We start from the raw sequence: 22,987 nt of genomic DNA, 5'->3' as shown, positions 1-22,987 counted from the left end.
GTATTCGGGTTATGATGAATATACAGAGTTGTTAAATAAAGAAATACAGTCCTCCCACCATTTTCACAGACCGGCAAGTGGGGAGGGTTAAAATGGCACACATGCCCAGGTGTGTGTGGCCATTCAATCCAATCAGGCTTGAATACATGCAAATGTCCATTTTCGCAGAACGAATGTCCAGAACGAATCCACCAGGAAAATGAAGGAACAACTGTAGTGTACTGAAAAATGAATTGTTTGTCATAATGAATAACTTAAAAGAAAAAAAATTATTACTGGTGTCTATTTTGCTCAGTGAAGGCTCATTTTAGAAATGACAATAAGGATGCCTGTCTAAGAACAACAGAAATTGATGAAATGTAAACCTGAAAAACCTGTTGTATTAATAATTTGGGGCCTGTAAAAATATCTCTTTTTTGCATATCTAATTAGTGTGAAATCATCCCTGTTGTCACTTTGTAATATTTCATGCGTTACATTAGCATTCACTGAGAAAGATGGGCAGTAGTTGCAAGTTATGATAGAGGAGCAATTCACAAGAATTTTATTCATTTTCTTTCCCAGTCCAGCCAGGAATCTCATAGATAAGACTTACTTTATTCTCATTATTTAGAAATGCTAAACTCCCATTGGAAAAGTTACTACATTTAAGGATGCTCTCTGAATTTATAATTGGCCTGCCTAAATACCATTGAGATAAGAAATCCCATGTGATCACAGAATCTAAACAAGTTCAGACCTGGTTAGTAATCACCAAAAAAATAGCAGATGTTGTAGGTGGAATTCATGAGGTCACCATAAATCAACAAGTGACTAGAAGACACATTACATTTCATTATTAAAATAAAGCTGTTGACCTACTTTAAGACTTGATGGTTTGTAAGTCACTCATAGTTTTACCTCACTCAAGATTTTAAGATAAACTAAGCAAGACATTTTCCCCAGCTCCTAAACAAATATGAAAATATAGTAATTGTCTTTTCATGGAGAGGCTAGGGTAAATCTAGGTTAAACAGTTCTCAAATTTAAACATAATGACAGCATGCTATTTTGACAAAAAATAGACTGCACAAAATCTGCCACTATTTATGCTTTTTTTTGTTTGCAAAGTCTTACAAAACAGAAAAATTGCACTGAACGTCCAAAAGAGTTCATAGTATGCCTTAATGTACAAGATATAATTATAACGTGTAAGTTAGCATTCCTCTTCCTGTACTCTCCCCTACTCCACTGAACATCAGCTGAAAATTGATTACAATGACTGTAGCATTTCTGCATTAACATACTTTAAATTTGTGAAATTCTGTTTTCAGGGAACTGACTCTCTTCTGGAGTAAACTACAGCAGAGGGTAGAGCCTTCTGTACAAACATATCTAGAGCGATGCCGTCAACTGTCTGTATTAACAAAGACAGTATACCACATTTTCTTCCTAATTAAAGTAATAAATTCAGAGGTAAGAGTGTGCAACATAATTACTTTCAAGATGGTATGAATTGAAAATAAAATCTATATTGAAAAACAACTCAGCACATCGCTCATTGCAACTCACCAGGTGCACTGATTCTACACACACACAAAAGTAGTTCTTCATAGTCCCACATATGCTGTCTCTGCCTGCATAAGCCACCAGTCAGAACTTTCTGGAAATCGTAATTGTCCCTGTCCACAAAGAACACTAGCATAGCACTTTATACTGTTTCTCTGACTACCAGATATAGAATCATAAAATTGGAAAGGACTGAAACAGCTATCTAGTTCAACTAACTACCAAGCAGGAAGACAAAGCTAAAGCACTCCAGACTGCTATGCATCCAACCTCTGTTTAAAGACCTCTAGAGAAAAGTGCCCCATCACCCTCTGAGGCAATCTGTTCCACTCTTGAACAACTGTTACTGTACCTAAGACAGAACCCCAAGGCACCTCTGTCCATTGGCAAGCTCTCTGGTTAGTCAGTTAACCAGTTACAAACCCACTCATCTGTTTAGCCCACAGTTCATGAGCTTGTATGTAAGAATATCAGGGGGACTGTTTCAGGCTCTCCCTCGAGCCATGTCCTATGCCTTGCCCTTCCAGGAGAGGTTGCGCCACTCTTTCCAAAAAAGCTTCATCCTGTAAGTTGAAGTGTAGATTTGTTGTGGTTGTGTGCCTTCAAGTGCATTCAACTTGCAGCGAGCCTATTACAGGGATTTCTTGGCTAGATTTGTTCAGAGGAGGTTTATCCTTGCTTTTCCCAGAAACTGAGAGCATGTGACTTTGAAGTGCAGATATATGAGTTCAAAGTTTCTATACCTGCTCTTCTAGCATTGCAAACAGCTTGTACTTGCTGCAGGTATATCCCACCTCAGTATTCTCTGGCAAGAAAACAAACATGACACAGATGTTGCAGGTAACTCCATTCATGTTCATTCATGTTCATTCCCTATACAGACAATGACACAGTTCTGTAGGCATACCCCTCAAACTCTTCTATGAAACAATCTCACACAATAGCTGTTTTCCTCTTCCTGAAACTAAGGTTGCACCTATATAAAGCCCCAACACCTTTAGACCACATGTTCATTCCACCAAATGGCACACCCAAACAATCAGCCCTCCTTCCCTAACTTGCAAGCTCACCTTCCTCTCTTTCTTTAGAGACTGAAGTCCAGAGACAGGCAGCAGATAGACAGAACTGCTAGGGCTGGCTCCAACCAAGTCAACTCAACAGAATCTTCATTCCCTTAGACCATGGGTACGGGGAGAACGCACAGCCCCCCCCCAAAAAAAACAACAACACATGAATAAGCCTCACCCTGGACTCTAAAACACATGCTCACCTTCTTCCAAATGTCCAAAATGTCTCACTTTTGCTAAGAAGTCACAAGAAAGGAATAAAAGAAAGAGCCTAATGTTTCCTTCCAATCAGTTTGAATGACCACCTGGCTTTTGTGTCCTCTACAGGCTAAAAATAATATTTGTGTTAAGTACAAAGTGAATCTTGCTCAGTATTGTTTTGATTTTATTTATTTATTTATTTATTTTAGGCTGAGTTTCCTAGTAAAGGAGCTTACATCCAAATGTTAATAAGCAAAATAAATAAAAAATATCAGTCACACGGCAGAAGTGAAATGACTAGCAATTGTTTAAAAAAAATCAAAAATACAACAAAAGCAAGGTCAACAAAAATCAGTTAGGTTCAAGGAAAACAAAATAAAGCAGTCTAGACAAAATATCTAAAGCCTGTAGTGCAGGAACCATACAGGTCTAGCATGGGAGCATTCCCATTGATACACATCCCATTGCACCTCAGTATCTCTGAGGATGGCAAAATGTGATTCAAGGCTTCTGTTGACAATCTCAACAATCATGGAAGTGCATGAAGGAGAAATTGATCCTGGCTTCGTTTGGACCTTCAGTCCAAACCATACAAGACTTCAGAAGTAAGAATTCCCACCACAGATTCCACTCAAAAATAAATTGAAAGCCCCTGCTCACACCAAAATGAGCCAAATATTAATGGACACACTTAATGGCCTCCAGTAGTTATTGTAGCACAGCCTTCTGCACTAGTTGTAGTTCCTGAACATCTGTGATATGCAGACTCATGAAGAGTGTGTTTACCCTAGTCCAGTCTGGCTGTGACTGCAGCATAGATAATAGTCATGAGATCTACATCTCCAGATACTGTCTTGAGTCCTTATACTTGGAGGAAGGATATAAATAAATAAATATCATCATCATCATAAATGAAGTTGTGCAAAAGTACTCACCACTACAATACTATATGTGCAGGATTTAGTGATTTTGGCTTCACACATGATTTGAAGAGTGCTGAAGTCAGTGCCTATTTTTAGATGGACATAATTAAGTTCTATTGTATCCAATCCCACAGCAGAGTCTTGTACTGTTTTAATATGGTTTTTGTATAACCCTTTACCTCCTCACCATCTGGATAGTCTACTGGCTACCCCTATGATCACCATACCCATGAACAGTTAGTGAGATAGTGATCTCTGCTAAGCCCCTAATTCCTGAAATTTTTATATGGACAAAATAAAGTTCTAATTCACTATGGATTTTGTCCTTGCACTTATCATTTTATTTCACCCATGGTACCTGCCTGTTTTTCATTATTGTTGTTGTTTTCTTTGTTGTTTTAATAATGTAGGACAATACAGAAAGAATATTGCAGTTACAAAAAGTCTCCCAGACTTTGATGTTCTGTATTAATAGGACTGAATACTTTCAGAATATTTGTGTGTGTCTTAACAAGCTACATATCAACAGCTGAAAATGGCTACCATGAATCAGCTTGGTTAATATGCTTCAGCAATTGTGCCCTCACCTGAATCAAAGAGTACCTTGATTTCACTGAGATGATAAACTTGCATCTAGAGTTTAGTTCTGGGGCTCAGAAGCTTGCCTGGACCTTGGAATAGCAGAAGTTAAGAAGTAGTTTCTTTGGTGAGGCACACAGTTGAAAAGGTTCTTTCCAAAGAACCTTTGATGTTGCCAGTTAGAACAAGTTAACTGATCAGATTTGATATTAGACAGCCTGTTCGTATTAAACACTAGATGTCCAGCATTAAAATCAATTCTAATGTGTCATCTTGCAAAATATTGCCTCTTGCAATATTTTGAAACCTGACAGATGACAAAATATTGTTAGCTTGCAAAAACCATTTCTTCTTGCATCTCATCACCAGATATTTTTGCCTTGCTAAGTTGCTATAAATCAAGCTGCACAGACACCAAAGAAATCATTTCCCATAATTGTGAGTAGTTTCTGTGCAGTCACCTGTCCACTACCATCTTGGGTGCTCATTGTAGCAAGAACAATCCCAGTGGTGTGCATTCTGGCATGCCAAGAATGTGGCTTTCTGAAGGCTCCAGGCATCTTCTGGGGATTTTAATCTTTCCAGAAACTTCTGGTTGTTTGGTTTGCAGAGGTGTGGATTTCCTATGTGTCACTTTACAGAGAACCATTTAAGAAACATCAAAGAGTTCTGTGAGACATTTCATGGACTCCGTTCCAATTCATTGAAAGTTTATGCCAAGAAAACCTTGTTAATCTTTAAGCTGCTACAAGACTCTTTGTTGCTGTTACAAGACTAAGTTCACCGCTACAGATTTAAAGAACAATATCAGGAAAACAGCCTTCTTACACTCTGATTTGATATAGTAATTTTCCAGACTAACCTGTGGATATATGGGAGATATCATGCTGGGTTACCTTGTTCATCTGAGTAGAAGAAAAATGTTGTATTTGTGGGAAGAAGTTTCAGAACAGTATATAACAATTTGGTGACCAGTGGTCCCCATTACTACACTAGGGCAGGGAGCTGCAGCTTTACTGTTGTTTTGGTTAGTCCTCCCTGGTAATTCTCTTTTGTAGTAGTTATCGCTTAAATTTGGACTGGGCAATCTATATGATATATCTGCCTGTTTCTTTTGAGATTTATTCTCAGCTCCCACAGACCACTGCTTTCATTGCATGCAAAACATCTGCAGATTGTGTGGAAGTTTGTGTCTTAAGAGCTACTAAAGATACTGAGATAGAGCCAAAGAAGCATAGATTTCAAGACACATACACAAATAGACATTCCTGTACTATTTCCGTGTTGTAGTACCCTGCACTTGCTAAAAGACCAGACAACCAATTTCAGCTAATTCCTCCTTGCCTCAGCTACTTCTGCATCATCTTCAAGATAGTAGCAGCTGCTTTGGAGTAGTAGCATAGGAAACTAGTGGGCAAGTCCCCTTACTCAAATATCCTTGTATTTGTTTCTCTGAAGCCAGCATACAAGTATGCATTTGAATGTGGTAGTTACAGTAGGCATCTCTAAAGAATGGTTCCCAACTCAGTTAAGAAAAAGAGTTCTCTCTTTTTTTTTTTTTTTTTGGCCAACACTCCTGCTTGTTGTTATTAATATGTCTGTGGATCATACTTACATTCTTAAATTAATACCATTCATTTCAAAGTTCGAACTGAGCTTCATACAGGAATTTTCGGTTTCTGTCAGCATCAGCAACAGTGGCAAATGAGTTGAAAACTGAATTCCACAGTGTGACTTTCTGAAATAGTTAACTAATGTTGGCAAAATCTAGACTGTTGTCTTTTAAGAGCAAAGAAGCGAGAACATGTGCAATAGGATTAAATAACATTTGTAAATGCAGAACCTGGTAGTGAATTGCTCTTTAATTTGTTTTTTACTTTACAGATTGATGCAGCTGGACTTGCAACTTGTATTGAACTTTGTGTAAAAGCATTGCGTTTGGAAGCTAGTGAGAATACAGAAGTCAAGATTTCCATTTGCAAGACTATATCTTGCTTATTGCCGGATGATTTGGAGGTTAAACGCGCTTGTCAACTAAGTGAATTTCTACTGGGGCCTACTGTGGATGCATACTATGCTGTAGAAATACTGTACAATCAACCAGATCAGAAATATGATGAAGAAAATCTTCCAATACCAAATTCACTGCGCTGTGAACTTCTACTTGTATTAAAAATGCAGTGGCCTTTTGATCCAGAGTTTTGGGACTGGAAAATGCTAAAACGTCAGTGTCTTGCTTTGATGGGAGAGGAGGCATCAATTGTATCATCAATAGATGAATTGAATGACACTGAAATGCATGAAAAGGTAGAAGACTGCCAGGATGAGAACAAAGAAACATCAGTGAATGGACTTTCTGGATGTTTTGATGAAGCTACAAATTTGCTTAGAGCCATTAGAGATAAAAAACAGAAAAACCGAGAAATAAAAAAATTGAGAGAGCGGGGATTTATATCTGCTAGATTCAGGAACTGGCAAGCATACATGCAATATTGTGTACTCTGTGACAAAGAATTTCTTGGACACAGAATAGTTAGGCATGCACAAAAACACTATAAAGATGGAATTTATAGCTGCCCAATATGTGCACAGAATTTCAGTTCTAAAGAAACTTTTGTTCCTCATGTGACACTACATGTTAAGAAGTCAAGTAAAGAGAGGCTGGCTGCAATGAAACCACTGAGAAAGCTAGGAAGACCACCAAAAACAACAACCACTGGTGTGAACAAGAAGAATAATACTATAGTTAAGCCGGAACAACGACACATTAAAAAGAACAGTCTTTATGCTGCGGATTTCATTGTTTTTAATGACAATGATGGCTCTGATGATGAAAATTATGAAAAAGATAAACCATATGTTCCAGAGATAATGCCAGTCCAAAAACCATTGCCTGTCAATGAGTTTACCTGCCCTGTTACCTTATGTAAAAAAGGATTTAAATATTTTAAAAATTTGATTGCACATGCAAAAGGTCACAAAGACAATGAGGAAGCTAAACGCTTTCTTGAAATGCAAAGCAAAAAAGTAATCTGCCAGTACTGTAGAAGACATTTTGTAAGTGTTACCCATCTTAATGATCATTTACAAATGCACTGTGGCAGCAAACCCTATATCTGTATTCAGATGAAATGTAAGGCTAGCTTTAACAGTTATGCAGAACTTCTGGGTCACAGAAAAGAGCACCCAATCTTCAGGGCAAAGTGCATGTTTCCTAAATGTGGAAGAGTTTTTTCAGAAGCATATTTGCTTTATGATCATGAAGCACAGCATTATAATACCTTCACCTGCAAATTTGCAGGTTGTGGGAAAGTTTACCGTTCACAGACTGAATTAGAAAAACATCTTGAAGATCACACTAAATCTGAAAAAATACAACAGTCTGATGGTGACCCTGTTGTACAGTCTGAGGTAGAGACCACTGTGCCTCAGCCTCAGCCTCTGAAAGGCAATGAAGATGACACTGTTTTTCCTCAGTCTTTGGAAGAAAATGAGAGTGTTGAAGAAATCCATCCAGAAAAAGCATTGATGCTGCCCCTTGGAAATAGCTTAAATAATTCTTTCAAAGAAGAAAACTATGTCACAGAGCAAATCAAAGATGAATCATTTTTGACCGAAAGAACAAGAATACCAGTAATTGTACAAGAACAGATTAATCCAATCTCCACTGGAAGCATAGAGCAATCCATACAAGCGCCAGCAAAGCCAGAACCAGTAGTTCTAGCCAGCAATGCTTTGATGCCTCTCTTGGGTCAAAAAATTCGAGAAAATATGGCAAGGAAGGGTAAACTACCTCCTGGAATTACTAAAATAGATAGCAGTGCAGCTGTAATACAGCAGTTATGCTCAACCGTAGAAGATACTTGCAATGATCTTGCAATTTTCCTGGAAACAAAGGAACCTGGTAGTGTTAGTGAATCCCAAACCGTTTCCCTTAATTCATGCAAGCTTGAACCTGAAGTCCTTTCAACAAAAAGCCCAGAAAAAGAGAGAAACCATTTATCACTCATGCAGAATGAGTTGGATTATCAAAATTCACCTCTCCCCAAGTCTCAGCTTGAAGAAAACATTATCAGTGCTTCGAATCTGTACAATCTCCCTTTGAAGACTTTAGAAGGAGTTACACTTGCTCCAGCCCAGAACAGCTTAGGCCCTCCTTTTGTTCCAGCCATACCATTATCATCTCCAGTTCAGAAGTTCACCTGCCAGGTTGAGGGATGTACTCGAATCTACAATTCTTCTCAGAGCATTGGTAAACATATGAAAACAGCACATCCTGATCAATATGCTACATTTAAGATGCAGCACAAGAACAAAAAAAGTCGAAAAGCAGGCAGTTTGCAAAATTTGCCAAATGATAACAAAACTGTTTATTTTTTAACATCACAAGTTACTCCCACTAGCAATGCTTTTCCTCAACAAGCTAATAACAGTTTTAATTCTACATGTACAAGTCAGTTACAGCAGTTATCTAATGCTCTTTTTCCAACACGTCTGGAAAGTATGAGTAATTCGTTGTTACCTAATGAAAATGGTATAAATACATGTCTCTCTTCCACTATTAAAAATGAGCCAGAAGATACATTAAGTTCTCAAATGGGAAGTCTGTCTAATGCAACTTTACCTTCCCAGTTAGATGAACTAGAAAGACCAGTCATGCCCCTAAACATTGACAGTGGTTCAGATCCTTTCCTTCCTTTACCTGCAGAAAATGGTCCAATTTCTCTTTTCTCATCCTCAGCTGATAATTGCCCAACTTCTGTCTTTTCACAAATGGAAAACAGTATCAATCATTTTTCCTCCCAACTAGAAGGAAACACTAATTCTTTTCCAAAAGATGAAAGTGTTGATGTGCTCTTCCCTTCACAAGTGAATAATGAGAACTTCAGTGAAACCACTCCACAACTTCTGGTAGCAGAAAAAGCAAAAAAGGATCGTAGGCGAGGTCCAGATGGAAAAGACAAAAAACCAAAACATAATAAACGGGCAAAATGGCCAGCAATTATCAGAGATGGCAAATTTATTTGTAGTAGATGCTACAGAGTGTTTTCCAATCCCAGATCACTTGGTGGTCATCTTTCTAAACGGTCCTACTGTAAACCCCTGGATGAATCAGAAATTTCTCCTGAAGCTCTGCAGCTTAATGGGCAGTCTTCTCTACTTGCTAGTATGATTCTTTCTTCAAATGCTTTAAATTTACAGCAACAACAGGAGTCAGCTTTTAATCCAGAAGTGTGTTTCAAAGAGCCATCATTTCTACAGCTGCTTGCTACAGAAAATCGGACTGCTGCTTTTTTGCAAAATTTGTTTCCACGGACCAATATAACTAGCATCAATACAAGTGAAAATGATGAAGGAAGTGAAATTATCAAACAAGCCTTGGAAACTGCAGGCATTCCAAATACTTTTGATGCTGCGGAGATGTTACCACATATAATGACAACTAGTTGTATCACTGGTAGTTCTCAAATAAGTGCAACAGTTTTGCCAAGTCCAGGTGTGTCACCCTTGTTATCAACAGTTTGCAACCCAACTACCTTGCTAACAGACCAAAATAAAACACTTAATGCCAAAATTTCATCAGTAGAAGAATGCAGCAATTTACCAGTATTTCCAGATGATTTAATACTTAAGACTATTGAAAATGGTTTATGTTCCAATGTAGTTTCTAATTCTGATGCCCCTACACATAATTTTGGAAACAGCACATCACGAATTTCAGTCATAAGTAGTATCAAAGGTTCAGAATTTTGTAGCTTGGATAAAAGGGGGGCGTGTAGTTCAAAGAAAAAGAAAAAAGCAGCTACTTCATTAGTTGTGCCTAACATTTCACAGAAACTAGTAATTAATGATTTGACATCATTGGAAATTCTAGACAGAAATGTTGAAGGAAATGTGCAAATACCTGCAGAGAAGTTGCAGTCAAATGTACTGGCAAACTGTGACACTGAAGTGTTAATAGAGAATCTAACACAAAAAATGAGTAGTGTGGACAATGAATTAACTGCCAATGTTAAAGAGAACTTCAAAACTAGTCATGAAACCCCTGTGGAAATAGCTCATCTATTAGTAAAAGATGAAAATAGTAATTCTCAGGTCACTCTAGGCTCCTGCATTCAAGAAAATACTAATTTTGGTTCTTCAGAAGATAGTGTTATTCAGAATTTTGAAAAAACTCTTGAAATAATTAAAACAGCAATGAACTCTCAGGTTGTTGAAGTTAAAAGTGAAGCCCAAGAGGTGTCAATTGAATTGTTAGAAAGACCACAAATTAGAACTGTTGAGTGTGCTTTGGAAAACCCTTCGCACAACATTAAACCAGCTGAACCCAGTGAACAAATAGTACACACACAGAATATCATTCTTGCCAAAACTAACCTTTCTCAATCAGAAATCTTGCAGAAAGATGATAACCAGATCATGGAAATTTTAGAAGGATTGAAAAAGCTGAAATTGGAAAGTGAAACATCAAGCCAGGTATTTGACAATATAATTCATTGTCTTCCCTCAGATGCACTGTTGCCACAAATTCCTGTTCCAGTTATAACAGCTGAGAGCACATCTCTTGTCCAGCCAGTTTCAGAAACGCGTCCTCACATTGGTGAAAAAGTCCATAAGCCATTTATGTGCCAGGCTCCAGGCTGTAATTATAGTGCTATGACAAAGGATGCATTATTTAAACACTACAGCAAAATACATCAATACACTGCAGAAATGATATTAGAAATCAAGAAACACCAGTTGAAATATGCTCCATTCAAATGTGTTGTAGCTACCTGTCCAAAAACATTTACTAGAAATTCTAACCTCCGAGCACACTGTCAATTAGTGCATCACTTCACAACAGAGGAAATGGTAAAATTAAAACTAAAAAGGCCATATGGAAGAAGATCCCAGAATAAAACTGCAAGCTTAATTCAAAGGTCGATTGAACTAAAAAATGTTGAACTAAAAAAATATGTGTTAATGGAAAGTAAAAATCAATCCCAGTTGACTGAAGAACTTGAAGTAAAGGAAGAAAGGTATATAGAACCTGAGAAAGTTCCAGAAAAGGTGATGCCAGAAATAGTGATGCCAGAAAGTATTCCTGCTGCTCTTGAAAATTTTGAAAAGCCTTCACAAGTAGTTCTGGTTCCTCTAGAGCTTCATAGTGTAGCCCCACTTAATAATACACAGGTTCAGCCAAAAGTACGCAAGATTAGAAGACATAGGAAGGAAAAGGAAGAAAGAAAACATAAAAAAATAGTACACAAACCGTTGGAATTTCCTACTACGTATAGTCCATACAGACCTTACAGGTGTGTGCACCAAGGCTGTTTTGCCGCTTTTACAATACAACAGAATTTGATTCTTCATTATCAGGCTGTACATAAATCTGATCTGCCATCATTCTCTCAGGAGGCAGAAGAAGAAAGTGAGCCAAGCAAAGATGAGGATATTGGTAAAGAAGAAGATTGTGAAGAAACTGAAAGTACAGTAAAAGAATTCAGATGTGAGGTGAGAAATTGCTCAAGGATATTTCAAAAAGTTACTAGTCTTATTCAGCACTATATGAAACTTCATGAGATGACTCCAGAGGAAATTGGTAGTGTGAGGTCAGCCCTGGATGTTGGAAGATTCCCCTGTGATCAGTCTGAATGTAAATCATCCTTTACAGAATATGTTAATTATATTATACATCTTGAGACAGATCATGGAATAAAGATAAAGCAGAACAAAACAGACGATGGCATGTACAAGTGTGACTGTGAAGGCTGTGACCGTATTTATGCAACAAGGTCTAATCTCTTACGGCATATTTTTAATAAGCATAATGAGAGACATAAAGACCATCTAATAAGACCTAGAAGATTCCTTACACCAGGTCAAGAAAATATTTCAAGCAAAGCTAATCAGGAAAAAAATATGAAAATTAAATATAAAGGATTAAAATACAGAGCAGGAAAGCATGGAAACAAAATAATCAGGATGAGGCGAAAGAAGGTTATTGCTATACAAAACAAAAACTTCAAAATGGGTCAGGCTTCTGACAGTAAGGCATATTCTTTAAAATGTGGGAAGTATGTGTATTCAATAAAGGCTAGGGATGAGGCCTTATCTGAATGCACAAACAAATTTGTAATGCAATATCCTTGTATGATAAAAGGCTGTTCATCAGTTGTCACAAGTGAAAATAATATAATTAGGCATTATAAATGTCACAAGTTGTCTAAAGCATTTACTTCACAACACAGGCATCTCTTAATTGTCTCAAACAAGTATGCAGATTCAGAAGAAAAAGAAGCACCTTCACAGAAAGAAGCAAGTGATGTCAAAAGCTGTGATTTAAAAGAATTGGAGCCACATACATCAAATGTCTCTGCAGACTTGAAACCCCCTCCACCAGTGGTGCAGAAAGAACCTGAAAAGAGTGAGAAGGATGAGGTGGATGAACTTGCAGAATTGTTCATTACCAAACTTATAAATGAAGACCTCACAAGTTTAGAGAACCATGCAAAACCCACTCCTGATGTAAATAGTGACTATCAAGAAACTAGCTCTTCCGTTACAGAACAGCAGGGCGTAAACAGTAATTTAAAAAGGACAAGCAAAGAAAAAATTGCAACACAAAATAAAAAGAAAAAAGTTGAGAAGCAGGAAGAAGTCTTGGCTGTTGAATTAAGTAGTGTGCACAGAGAGGAGGAAACTGCAGTTGCAGTTCAAACTACTGAAGAAGATTCTTCAGCTTTTGCCTGGAGTTCATTTAAGCCCATGGGGTTTGAAGTATCTTTTCTCAAGTTCCTCGAAGAGTCTGCAGTGAAGCAAAAGAAAAATACAGAGAGGAGCTACAATAATTGTGGAACTAGGAAAGGTTCTCATTCAAAATCGAGAAAATCTAATGACAAGAACTCTTTTGCAAGACGAAGATCATATTCAGAAAGTGAAACATATGTACAGTTTGTTAACACATCACAATTTCAGTGTAGTGGTACTGTAAAAATAGTTTTAGATAAGACTTTTAAAGATTGCACTGAGCTTGTGTTGAAGCAACTTCAGAAAATGAAACCTATTGTCAGTCTGGCAAGAGTTGATGAACATGGAGAGGCAAAAGCAGAGGTTACAAAATAATCAGGTAATATGAGTGGACTCCTTGTTCCAATGGTGTCTAAATGTGACCTGTACTGCATTTTTAAAAGTAGGAAGCCATTGAGCATGATGCTATTTCTTAAGGTTTTCTTTTGAAGTGATTTAACCTAGCAAAATTCATGACAGTTGTCATGTAATTTTATTTGTTTTTATCCCTATGGGACTTGGAACAGAATCATTGTTTCAGTTTTGTAAATAATTGATCAAAAACCTCAATTTTTTTATCAAATGTCCCTTTTCCATGACTGAAATCTTTGTGAAATTGTCTGTGGTATCGTTCACCAGTCACTGCTCATATATAACAGTACTTTTTATTTGTAGATACGTTTTTGTATATATTTATTATTGTAAATCATTTGCTGCAACCAGCAGTCTGTAAGTCTGAAATATTAAATGACACATTTATATTCAGAATTTTAATTTGTAACTAAGTGATTATGTTTTTTTTAAAAAATGTTCTTTTAAACTTAAAACTTTTTGAAGTAAAGACTAGGTAAGTCTACCATATCTAGTTTATTTTGCATAGGGTATGTGTACAGGACAGAAACTTGGATCAGATCACACATGGTTAAAATACATACTGACACAGTTGTATTTGTAACTTGAAACATCCAGTGTCTTTGGATGGTATTGAGCTATAGTTCTCAGAACGTTTTCATGCAACTGCACTTGCATTGCTTTTGAGTGGATCTAAAACTCTTCCACTTCCATAATATAATGTAAATGTAAATTTTAAATAGTTTGCTGACATGGAAGATTTAAACAACAGTTTGGTATTGAATAACCCATCGTGAATGTGATAGAAAATTAGTAGTGTGGAGCACTGTATATATTTGAGGTGGTGATTTGTGAAGTAGCCCAGTATTGCCTTAAATAAAATCACATTTCAATTCTTGTTTTATACATGTTATCTTATAAAGATCCTTTTTGTTTTTTAAAATTTTTACATTGATGTATAGGTATTACATCATAACTTCTACAACACTCCTTTGAAAATGATATTTTTTGTCAGGAATGGATTTTTAAATCACTTAGTTTGATTATACTGTCTACATATCCATTTATAAAATAGGTATTGTTTACAACAGCATTAGAAGCACAAAAATGCATTTTGAATAGAAAGTGAATTTATGCTCTTTAAGAGAAAAAAAAATCATACTCTCATAAGAGATGGAACTATATTCTCACTCATAGCTTCAATTGGAAACTAGGCTGGTGGGTTTTTTTAGTTTATTTGTTTGGCTTTTTACAAAATGAAAACATTTTAAATGGGGAAAAATCAATTTTCACTTGAAGTTAACAGTGTATGCACACTGAAATATATTTAATGTACTAGCTCATAACCCAGCAAGAAGATGTGAGATAGTTTTGTTGGAGCAGAAAGTCCAGTGTCCCCAACCTTACTATCCACATTCTCATTTAAGATGGCCCAGCAACTTGAAGACTTGGTTGTCAGCAGTAAAGCACAAGGAAACAACAAGAGAGAAGGGCCTGTTCCAGACTGCCAAAATAAAGCTGCTTGGGGTCTCTTTGGAGGTATGCTGTTTAAATGATGCATGCATCCGAAGAATCCGGAAGCTGCACCAAAGCTGCACTCCGGTGCTTAGGAATGGAGTGTGGCTTTGGCGCAACCTCCAGACTCTTAGGATCCATGCATCATTTAAATAGAATACCTCCAAAGAGACCCCAAGCAGCTTTATTTTGGCAGTCTGTAACAGGCCATGGTGTAGTAATAAAAGAGTGGTTTGCCTCTTTTATTACTCCACACAGGTTGGGGCAAGGAAAATGTTTATTCATGACCTTACTAGAAACCCTGTTCTTCCCTAGCATGGTAGCAGTAAATATACTCATTCAGACTTTTATACACTCTGTATCCTGGGAACTCTGTCTTCTGGAAACACTTGGCATCATCAAGAACATGATTGTCTTTCATCATATCAACATGATGAAGATATGTGAAGGGACCAAATAAAGTGTGCCCAGGTTAATGCATGTGTACACATGAAATAAATAACTTCCTTTTCTTAGGTAAATGCATGCCTGATAGCAGTGGAAGAAGACTAAGGTAGAAAACACACTGCAGAAATAATCCAGTCTGAGACTGCTTTAACTGCCCTGGCTCAATGGTAGGGAATCCTGGGAATTGTAGTTTATTCTGGCACCAGCTCTGACACAGAAGGCTAAATATATCACAAAACTGCAACTTTCAGAATTGCCTCGCATTGAGCCAGGGTAGTTAAAGCGGTCTTGAACAGGATTATTTCTGTGGTGTGTTTTGGACCTAAGAGTGTATCCACACTGCAGAAATAAAGCAGTTTGATACCACATTAACTACCATGATTGTATCCTTCAAAACTTGGGATTTGTAGTTTAATGAGGCACCAAATTTCTCTGACAGGCCAGGCTGAATGCTTCATCAAACTTCAAATCCTTGGATTCCACAGGATGACAGTTAAAGTGATGCCAAACTGCTTTATTTCTTCATTGTAGCAACAGCCTACAGGAGTAATTAGTCTGCAGATCTTGTGTCAGTTATTATTTCAGTATTGCATGTTTCATTGTCAGCTTACATAATTTGTTGTAAGTGTTAAGTTTCTCCTAAAGAAAATCATTAAGGAAATGAATAACACAATTCCTTCCCCCACCACTACCATTTTGGAGGTAAAACCAAACCTCTAGCAGTAGGAGTGAGAATGGATTAGTACATTGCCAGCAAGGACTTTTCAGAATTGTTTCTGTAATATGGAAAATTTGCAGATTAATCAACTAACCCACAGTTGTAAAGGAAAGTAAATACTGGCAGTCAGCAGATTATTTTATTTTGTATCACCACTCTAGATCAGGATGAGTAAAAAAGGCATATGCATGAAGGATATCAAAAATTTGGGGAGGGGTGGTGTTCAATGTGAGGAGAATTTGGTTCTAGTTTCCCAGCATTGTTGAAAGTATTATTTAAACAGTCACTGTTATCCTAAGGGAACTTTTAATAACATATTTGAAAGTGTTTCTTGACAGCCAGAAGAAGAACATTCTAGTTGTGTATTATATGTTGGAAATAATATGGTACATATAGATTAGTTTTAATCCCTTCTTGGTACAATCTGTCTTTTCTTCCACTGTTCCATTTGGATTTTTACAATACAGTCACCCCTCCTAACTTGCGGATCTGAGATCCGCGCCCTTGAATATCCACAGAGGGGCAACCTCTGCTATCTTCAATGGTGTGTGCACCTGAGCCACACACATGGGGGCACGCCCCATTCATGCCTATGGGGCTTGAATGTGCACGAGCCTCCATTTTCACGGGGGTCCAGAACAGATTCCTGACGAAAACAGAGGGCCAACTGTACTATTAGGACGCTGGTATATTAGCATCCTTTCTGAACCTGGTGCTTTCCAGATGTTTTGGACTCCAAATCCCATCATTCCTGATAATTGACCATGGTAACCTGCACATTGCAGAACGTTGAATTATCCATTTGTTTTACTTTTTACAACAGCATCCTATAACATTTTGTCATACAAAATCAGCTTCTGCATTGTGCACATGCCACCAGCTGCCATTGGTAATGCCAGTTTTAAAAACAAAATTCATCTGCATGTTGGCACCCAGGTGTGTTATGTGTGAGTCTGATTTCCATCACCCCCTGGCCTCTCTTTGGCTTAGGTGCTAGAGAAAGACTGGATTTGGGATTATTATAAATTTATGAGAGGTAGAACTTTAATTCTTTCTGAAAAGTTCATCCCACATCCCACCATTGGAATAAGGAGAACCCATCCAAGTATACTCCAAGCACAACTCTAATCCAGTTGAAGTGGAGGCACTTCATCAGCTTCAGCCCTAAAAGAAAGGAAATCGGCTGCTTGGGGTTCACTGGAGCAGGCAGGTACAAGCAATTGAGAAATGATAATGCTAATGTGGATTGGTTTCATTTTTTACAGGGAATAAGAGGAATTGCAGTCTGATAGAGTTCCATCCTTTTCCCTCAGGTGATTTATTAGCTATAACAACAGGCCCTTTTGTGTGAAAGTACCAGAGAGGTCTAATGAAAACCAAATGGATAGCTGGGGATCTCAGGGCCAAATCTGACACCTGAAGGAACTCTAGGTATTCTCACTTCTTCTCAGTCCCTAAATTATTAAAATAGCATAATAGTTGTTTCATAGAGCAAAAAGTAGTCTGCTTTCTGGGAGGGAAAAGGGCCTGGGCAACAACTTTCCACCCAACCATCCTAGAAAACTTGCTCCTGGCTAGGGTATTAGCCATGCGGGCTAATACTGTACCAAGTGGGCAAGATTGGAAAAGTGTCTTGTTATGTCCCTTTAGCCATATACAAAATGATTACAGCAGTGCTGAGAGGTCTGGAGGGCCCTGATGGATCGCAGCACTAAGGCGGTCATTATGTAACTTGCTATAGTATAGGCCATAGCCAGACATGTTTCCAATCCTGCATCATCTCCACAAACCAAGGAATGGCCATGGGAGGTGCTTCATTTTTTCTCTTTGTGGTGTGTGTTGAATATGGCTGCAACAATTATTCAGTTTAGCTGCCTGAGTACCCAAAACCAGAAGGCACTATCTAGTGGTTGCATGAACAGATCTTGATCTATATGAAATAATTTCTCTTTGTCTGCCATCCCTCCAAAAGCCATCTTCAGAAGACAGAAACTCCTTAGGTAGCTGGGTATGTTTAGCCTGGAGAAGAGAAGGTGAACAGGTGATACGATAGCCCTATTTAAATATTTAAAAGGGTGTCATACTGAGGCTGGAGCAAGCTTGTTTTCTGCTGCTCCAGAGAATAGGATCCCGAACAATGGATGCAAGCTACAGGAAAAGAGATTCCACCTAAATATTAGAAGGAACCTCCTGACAGTGAGAACTGTTTGACAGTGGAACACACTCCCTCAGAGAGTGGTAGAGTCTTCTTCTTTGGAGGTCTTTAAACAGAGGCTGGATGGCCATCTGTCAGGGATGCTTTGATTGTGAGTTCCTGCATGGCAGGAGGTTGGACTGGATGCCCCTTGTGGTCTCTTCCAACTCTATGATTCTGTGATTTGTAAGCTCAGGCTATTGTACAGTGGTGCAGTGGTAGTAGGGAATAGCCTCAAACTGAACGTTTTTGCCAAGGGAGATTCCACTAGCACAAGAACATTTGGGGAAACTTCCTGTTATTGCTTCATCCATGTGCAACACAGCCCCTTGCTTCGTGGGCATCTCAGACACAAGTTGGGCTGGAGAGGGAAAGTAACATTGTATGAGTTGCCTTTTGCTTGTCCAGTTAGATACAAGTCTTCATTAGCATGGAAGCACTGGAAGCATAATGTTATATTTCAACACAAATTGTTTTGATTAAAACTTGCTGGACATGCACTAGACCACAGAAAAGTGGTAAGAACTTGGCAGCTGGCATAATTTCTTTTTTGCTCATAGAGTGCTTCCATATTAGCTTAAGGAGAGCACTGTTCCTCTGTAGTTTGTATGTGTGAGTATGTGATCAAATAAGCTGTTGGCATATTATTAATTTAATTAATTAATTAATTAATGGTTTTCTCAGGCAAGGAATACTCTGAAATATAGCCTACAGTACCTAGTATTTGTTGGCAGTCTCCCACCCAAGTACTAACCATAGCTGATCCTGCTTAGCTTCCAATATCAGATGGGATCTGGTGCCTTGCTGATGTGCTCTTAGACAATCTACTTGTAGCTCTGCATTGTGATTGGCAATACCATGTGATGTAGCTATTGTTGGACTATATAACCTGAGGGTTTAATTGGCAGTAGAATTCACTCTGTGCTGTGAATTCCAGTATTCTGGAAGATAAGAGCATTCATTCATAAGAAAACATTCCAACATAGTTCCTAGTAAGAATGGTTGTAGTAGTACAGTCCAGCAAGGTCTGCATAGCTTTAGCCTCTTGTCTGCCTATATTGACTGTGGACTCCTCCAGATAGGGCAAATTTGTCAGGAGGTTGAGATATTTATTTTAGTTTTCAGTCAAAAATTCATATGATGTTTCTGTTATGGGAGACTATTTTCTGACACATTTTATTCCCACCTGCAATGGGATTTTTTAAAAAAATTAAAAGTTCCCCTCCTTTCATTTTCATGAATTCTCTTGCTGAACATGCCCGGCTTGCTCAACCTTTCCTCTTCTGTTTTGTTCCTGTTACCATCTTTGTTGCCCTTTTCTGAGCTTTCTCCAGCTTATCTGTTTCCTTCTTCAAATGAGGTGCCCAGAATTAAATGTAATACAGGTCCTTGGTATCCACTGAGGTTTGGTTCCAGTACCTTCCGTGTATACCAAAATCCATGGATGTTCATGTCCCATTAAATACAATAACACAGTAAAATTGTATCCCTTATATAAAATGGTAAAATCTAGGTTTGACTTTCAGAATTTATATATATATTTAAAATACTTTGAAGCCATGGATGGTTGAATCCATGGATAAAGAATCCGTGGATATAGAGGGCCAACTGTACTCCAGATGAGGCTTGGCTCGTGAAGAATATAATGGAAATATTACATCCCTTGACTTGGAAACCATGGTTCTAATAATAATAGCTAAAATATTATTTGCCTTCTTTGCTACAGTATCACACTGCTGGATCAAGTTTAACTTTATGATCAGTAGTAATCCCAAGATCCTTTCCACAAGTACTACTACTAAGCCAAGTATCCTCCATTCTATACCTGTACATTTGTTTAGTTTTGGGTTTGTGACCTAAATGCAGAATTTTGTATTTGCCTTTATAGAATTTCATTCCATTTATCTCAGCCTGGTTTTCTGTTTTATCAAGGTCCTGTTTTTTAAAGAGTTACAGGACCACTGCATCAATGAAAGACCAATTTTGTACTATAGCACTACAACTTTTTTTTAAGAAAGAAAGAAAATTTTCCCTACATAGCATCCTATGATATCATAGGAACCCTAGTGCAACCTCAAGAAATTGCTAGAAACAGCCCAAAAAAGGATGCAGTGGCAACAACCAGGAAAACCCAATGAACTATGTCAGAAGAACTCACCAGTCTTAGACAAATCTGGGAGAGTTCAATGTTAACTTAAAACCAAATGTAGATCCGTATGCAATTAACAGCTCAATCCTATGGTACTTAAAATATCTCCTCTCCCAAAATGTTCTGAGAGAAATCTCTGTTTAAAATTTAGTTTGTGCAAAAATATTTAGATCTAAAGATTTTAAAACACTGCTGAAAATGGCTGTTTTCTTCTAGCAATCTGGTTTGATTATACATAATCATTATGTGTGGTCCATTGTTAAGTAATATACACAACATAGAATTTAACATTTTGTTAGCCTGTATGGCTAAACAACTGTTCAGTATTGTATGTGGACAAGCCTTGAGCTAGCATACGCTTTCTTCTCTTCCAACCCATCTGAACGGGGATTAGAGTTTTTCTCTTATTTTCAAGATGGTAGAATTATTTCTTACATTTACATGATCATCATGGCACTACCTTTCCACAGTTGTAAGATTACATACTGCTTTGAGGCAAGGAGTTATGCTGATGGTAGCAGTGCTGCTTGTAGGGTCTCCCATGACAGGCTTATGCTGAGGAGCCAGACTAAATGTGCCAAACAGCTACTGGGCGGCAGCAGTAGTGGAGGGTAACACTGGTGGAGGATCTCGAGACAACAGCAGTGGTACCATAGCTAACACTTGTTAGTACTGAACAGTAAACTCCTTTTTTAATGTCTTTTACTATGGAAATCGTATGGTGAGACAATCCAAAATAAAGCAAGAGACAATGCCCGAAGAAGAAACTTCCATGTCAGAAAGTAGTCAACGAGCTACTAGGGTAGAGCAGAGGACAAATATGAGTAGTGCTAATGACACAATAGGACTCAAGCTGAAAGGACATTCAGCTGTTGATGTGCTCAGAAATGAAAGGAAGATCCAAAGTTGCACAACAAAAATGGGAACATGAAATGTGAGAAGTATGAATCAAGGAAAACTAGACATAGTAAAACAAGAAATGGAACATAGAAACACTGTAGTACTTGAAGCAAAGAATCCAAAGTGGACAGAAATGGGATATTTTGAATCTGTTACACACTTTTACTCAGGAAACGAAAATCTAAAGCTGCAAATTTGACCCCCTGTGGATTGCCACACTCCATATTATTCAATGATGGTGTATAAACATGGACGTGTGTGTGTTGCTACTCACTGAATAATACAGACACAACTGTCTGTGTTTTTCTTATCCGTGGGTGCCTTCGGAACCAAACCTCTGCAGATGGGATGGGTCAACTCAATATATGAACCAGACAATAATATAAATTTAAGTAGTGGAGGGATTTGAGAAATAGGTGGTAATGGCAAAATTCTGATCAAATGAAGTTAAACCTGGGTTTCTTATTGAAGCGGAATAAGAAATTAAGCTGATAGTTTCAGAGAAGAGATAATAAGCTGAGGTTTGAGGTGGATAGACTCTGTATGCTCTACATTCAAGAGGATATAACAGCAAACTACCTTAGGCCTAAAGCACCAGCTTCAGACTGTATTGGAGGCATGGAGTTTAGATGACACATTCCCTGAATGTGGCCAGAAGTAGTGCCGATGCCTTCTGGCAGCCTGGTTCATGACCAAGGCAGTGGCCCAGATCAGAACTGGGCACATGCAGTTGTCGCAGTCCCACTGCAAATGGTGCTTCTGCAATCCCAGTGCAGTCCTTTTGGCCCATCTGATTCAGGCATAAGATCCAACAGCATAATTTTGAAGTCAATGGGAGACTTGTGAAAATTATTTATCTTAGCATATTTACTCTGCTTCTCACAGCAGCTCAACAAAACAATTTTCAAACAGAATACTAATAAAATGCAACAAAATGAAAAACAACAAGCTAGCAATTTTTAAAAATTACAAAACTGTAACAGAAGATAGCATTTACTATCCAGATAAAAGAGCAGGGTCCCATCAGACTTTTAAAACCCCATTGAAATCAGATTTTCATAAGAGGTTTTCACAAGATCCACAAGGGTAACAGATCCAGATCCAGACTAGATACTGTCTGCGAAAAGCCGAACTGAACATCAGACAGCAGTGAGAGGTAAAACAGCCTTTGAAAAGCTTAATAAATAGAATCCCATTGGAAGCAGACATTTCTTTACATGCCTTAGAACAAAACCATATAGGCTTTAAAGTATATAACCAGAACTATAAACTGGGCTCAGGATCAAAATGGAGGCCAGTGCAAATGAATTAAATTTATGTTTAGTGAATGTCTGTGCCAGTTATAATTCCCAAACATTTCAAAAGCAGCCCCACCTACGTTGCTGACCATGCATACATAGCCATAGCCAGATCGGCCCTCTTTGAGAAGAGCCTTGATGAAAACTGTCCTGGCTGCAACCCTTAGTAGCAGAACTCGCTTCCAAGTAGGACCACTATCTGCCTGCCTTCAGAGGGGATGCTGCACCATTCACAACAGGCAAAACACCCATTCTTAGGTCAGCTTCCTTCCCAAACTAAACAATTTAATGCTATCTGGATGTAGTCCCATCTTGCTACCCACCT

General features: G+C 38.0%; 1 protein-coding gene across 1 annotated transcript in view; it reads left to right on the top strand.

Annotated features, from left to right (window-relative positions):
- Positions 1-14,339, top strand: part of LOC121917367 (zinc finger protein 292-like) — a 49,151-nt gene extending 34,812 nt beyond the window's left edge. Inside the window, exons 7-8 of the mRNA XM_042443278.1 lie at positions 1,314-1,455; positions 6,203-14,339. Of these exons, the coding sequence (XP_042299212.1) occupies positions 1,314-1,455; positions 6,203-13,426 (7,366 nt within the window). The 3' untranslated portion in view covers positions 13,427-14,339. The remainder of the gene's footprint in view (positions 1-1,313; positions 1,456-6,202) is intronic.
- The last annotated feature ends 8,648 nt before the right edge of the window (positions 14,340-22,987 follow it).

This window comes from Sceloporus undulatus, unplaced genomic scaffold, assembly GCF_019175285.1.
Source record: "Sceloporus undulatus isolate JIND9_A2432 ecotype Alabama unplaced genomic scaffold, SceUnd_v1.1 scaffold_16, whole genome shotgun sequence".
Lineage (NCBI taxonomy): Eukaryota > Metazoa > Chordata > Lepidosauria > Squamata > Phrynosomatidae > Sceloporus > Sceloporus undulatus.
This window is presented reverse-complemented; position numbering and strand designations above follow the sequence as displayed.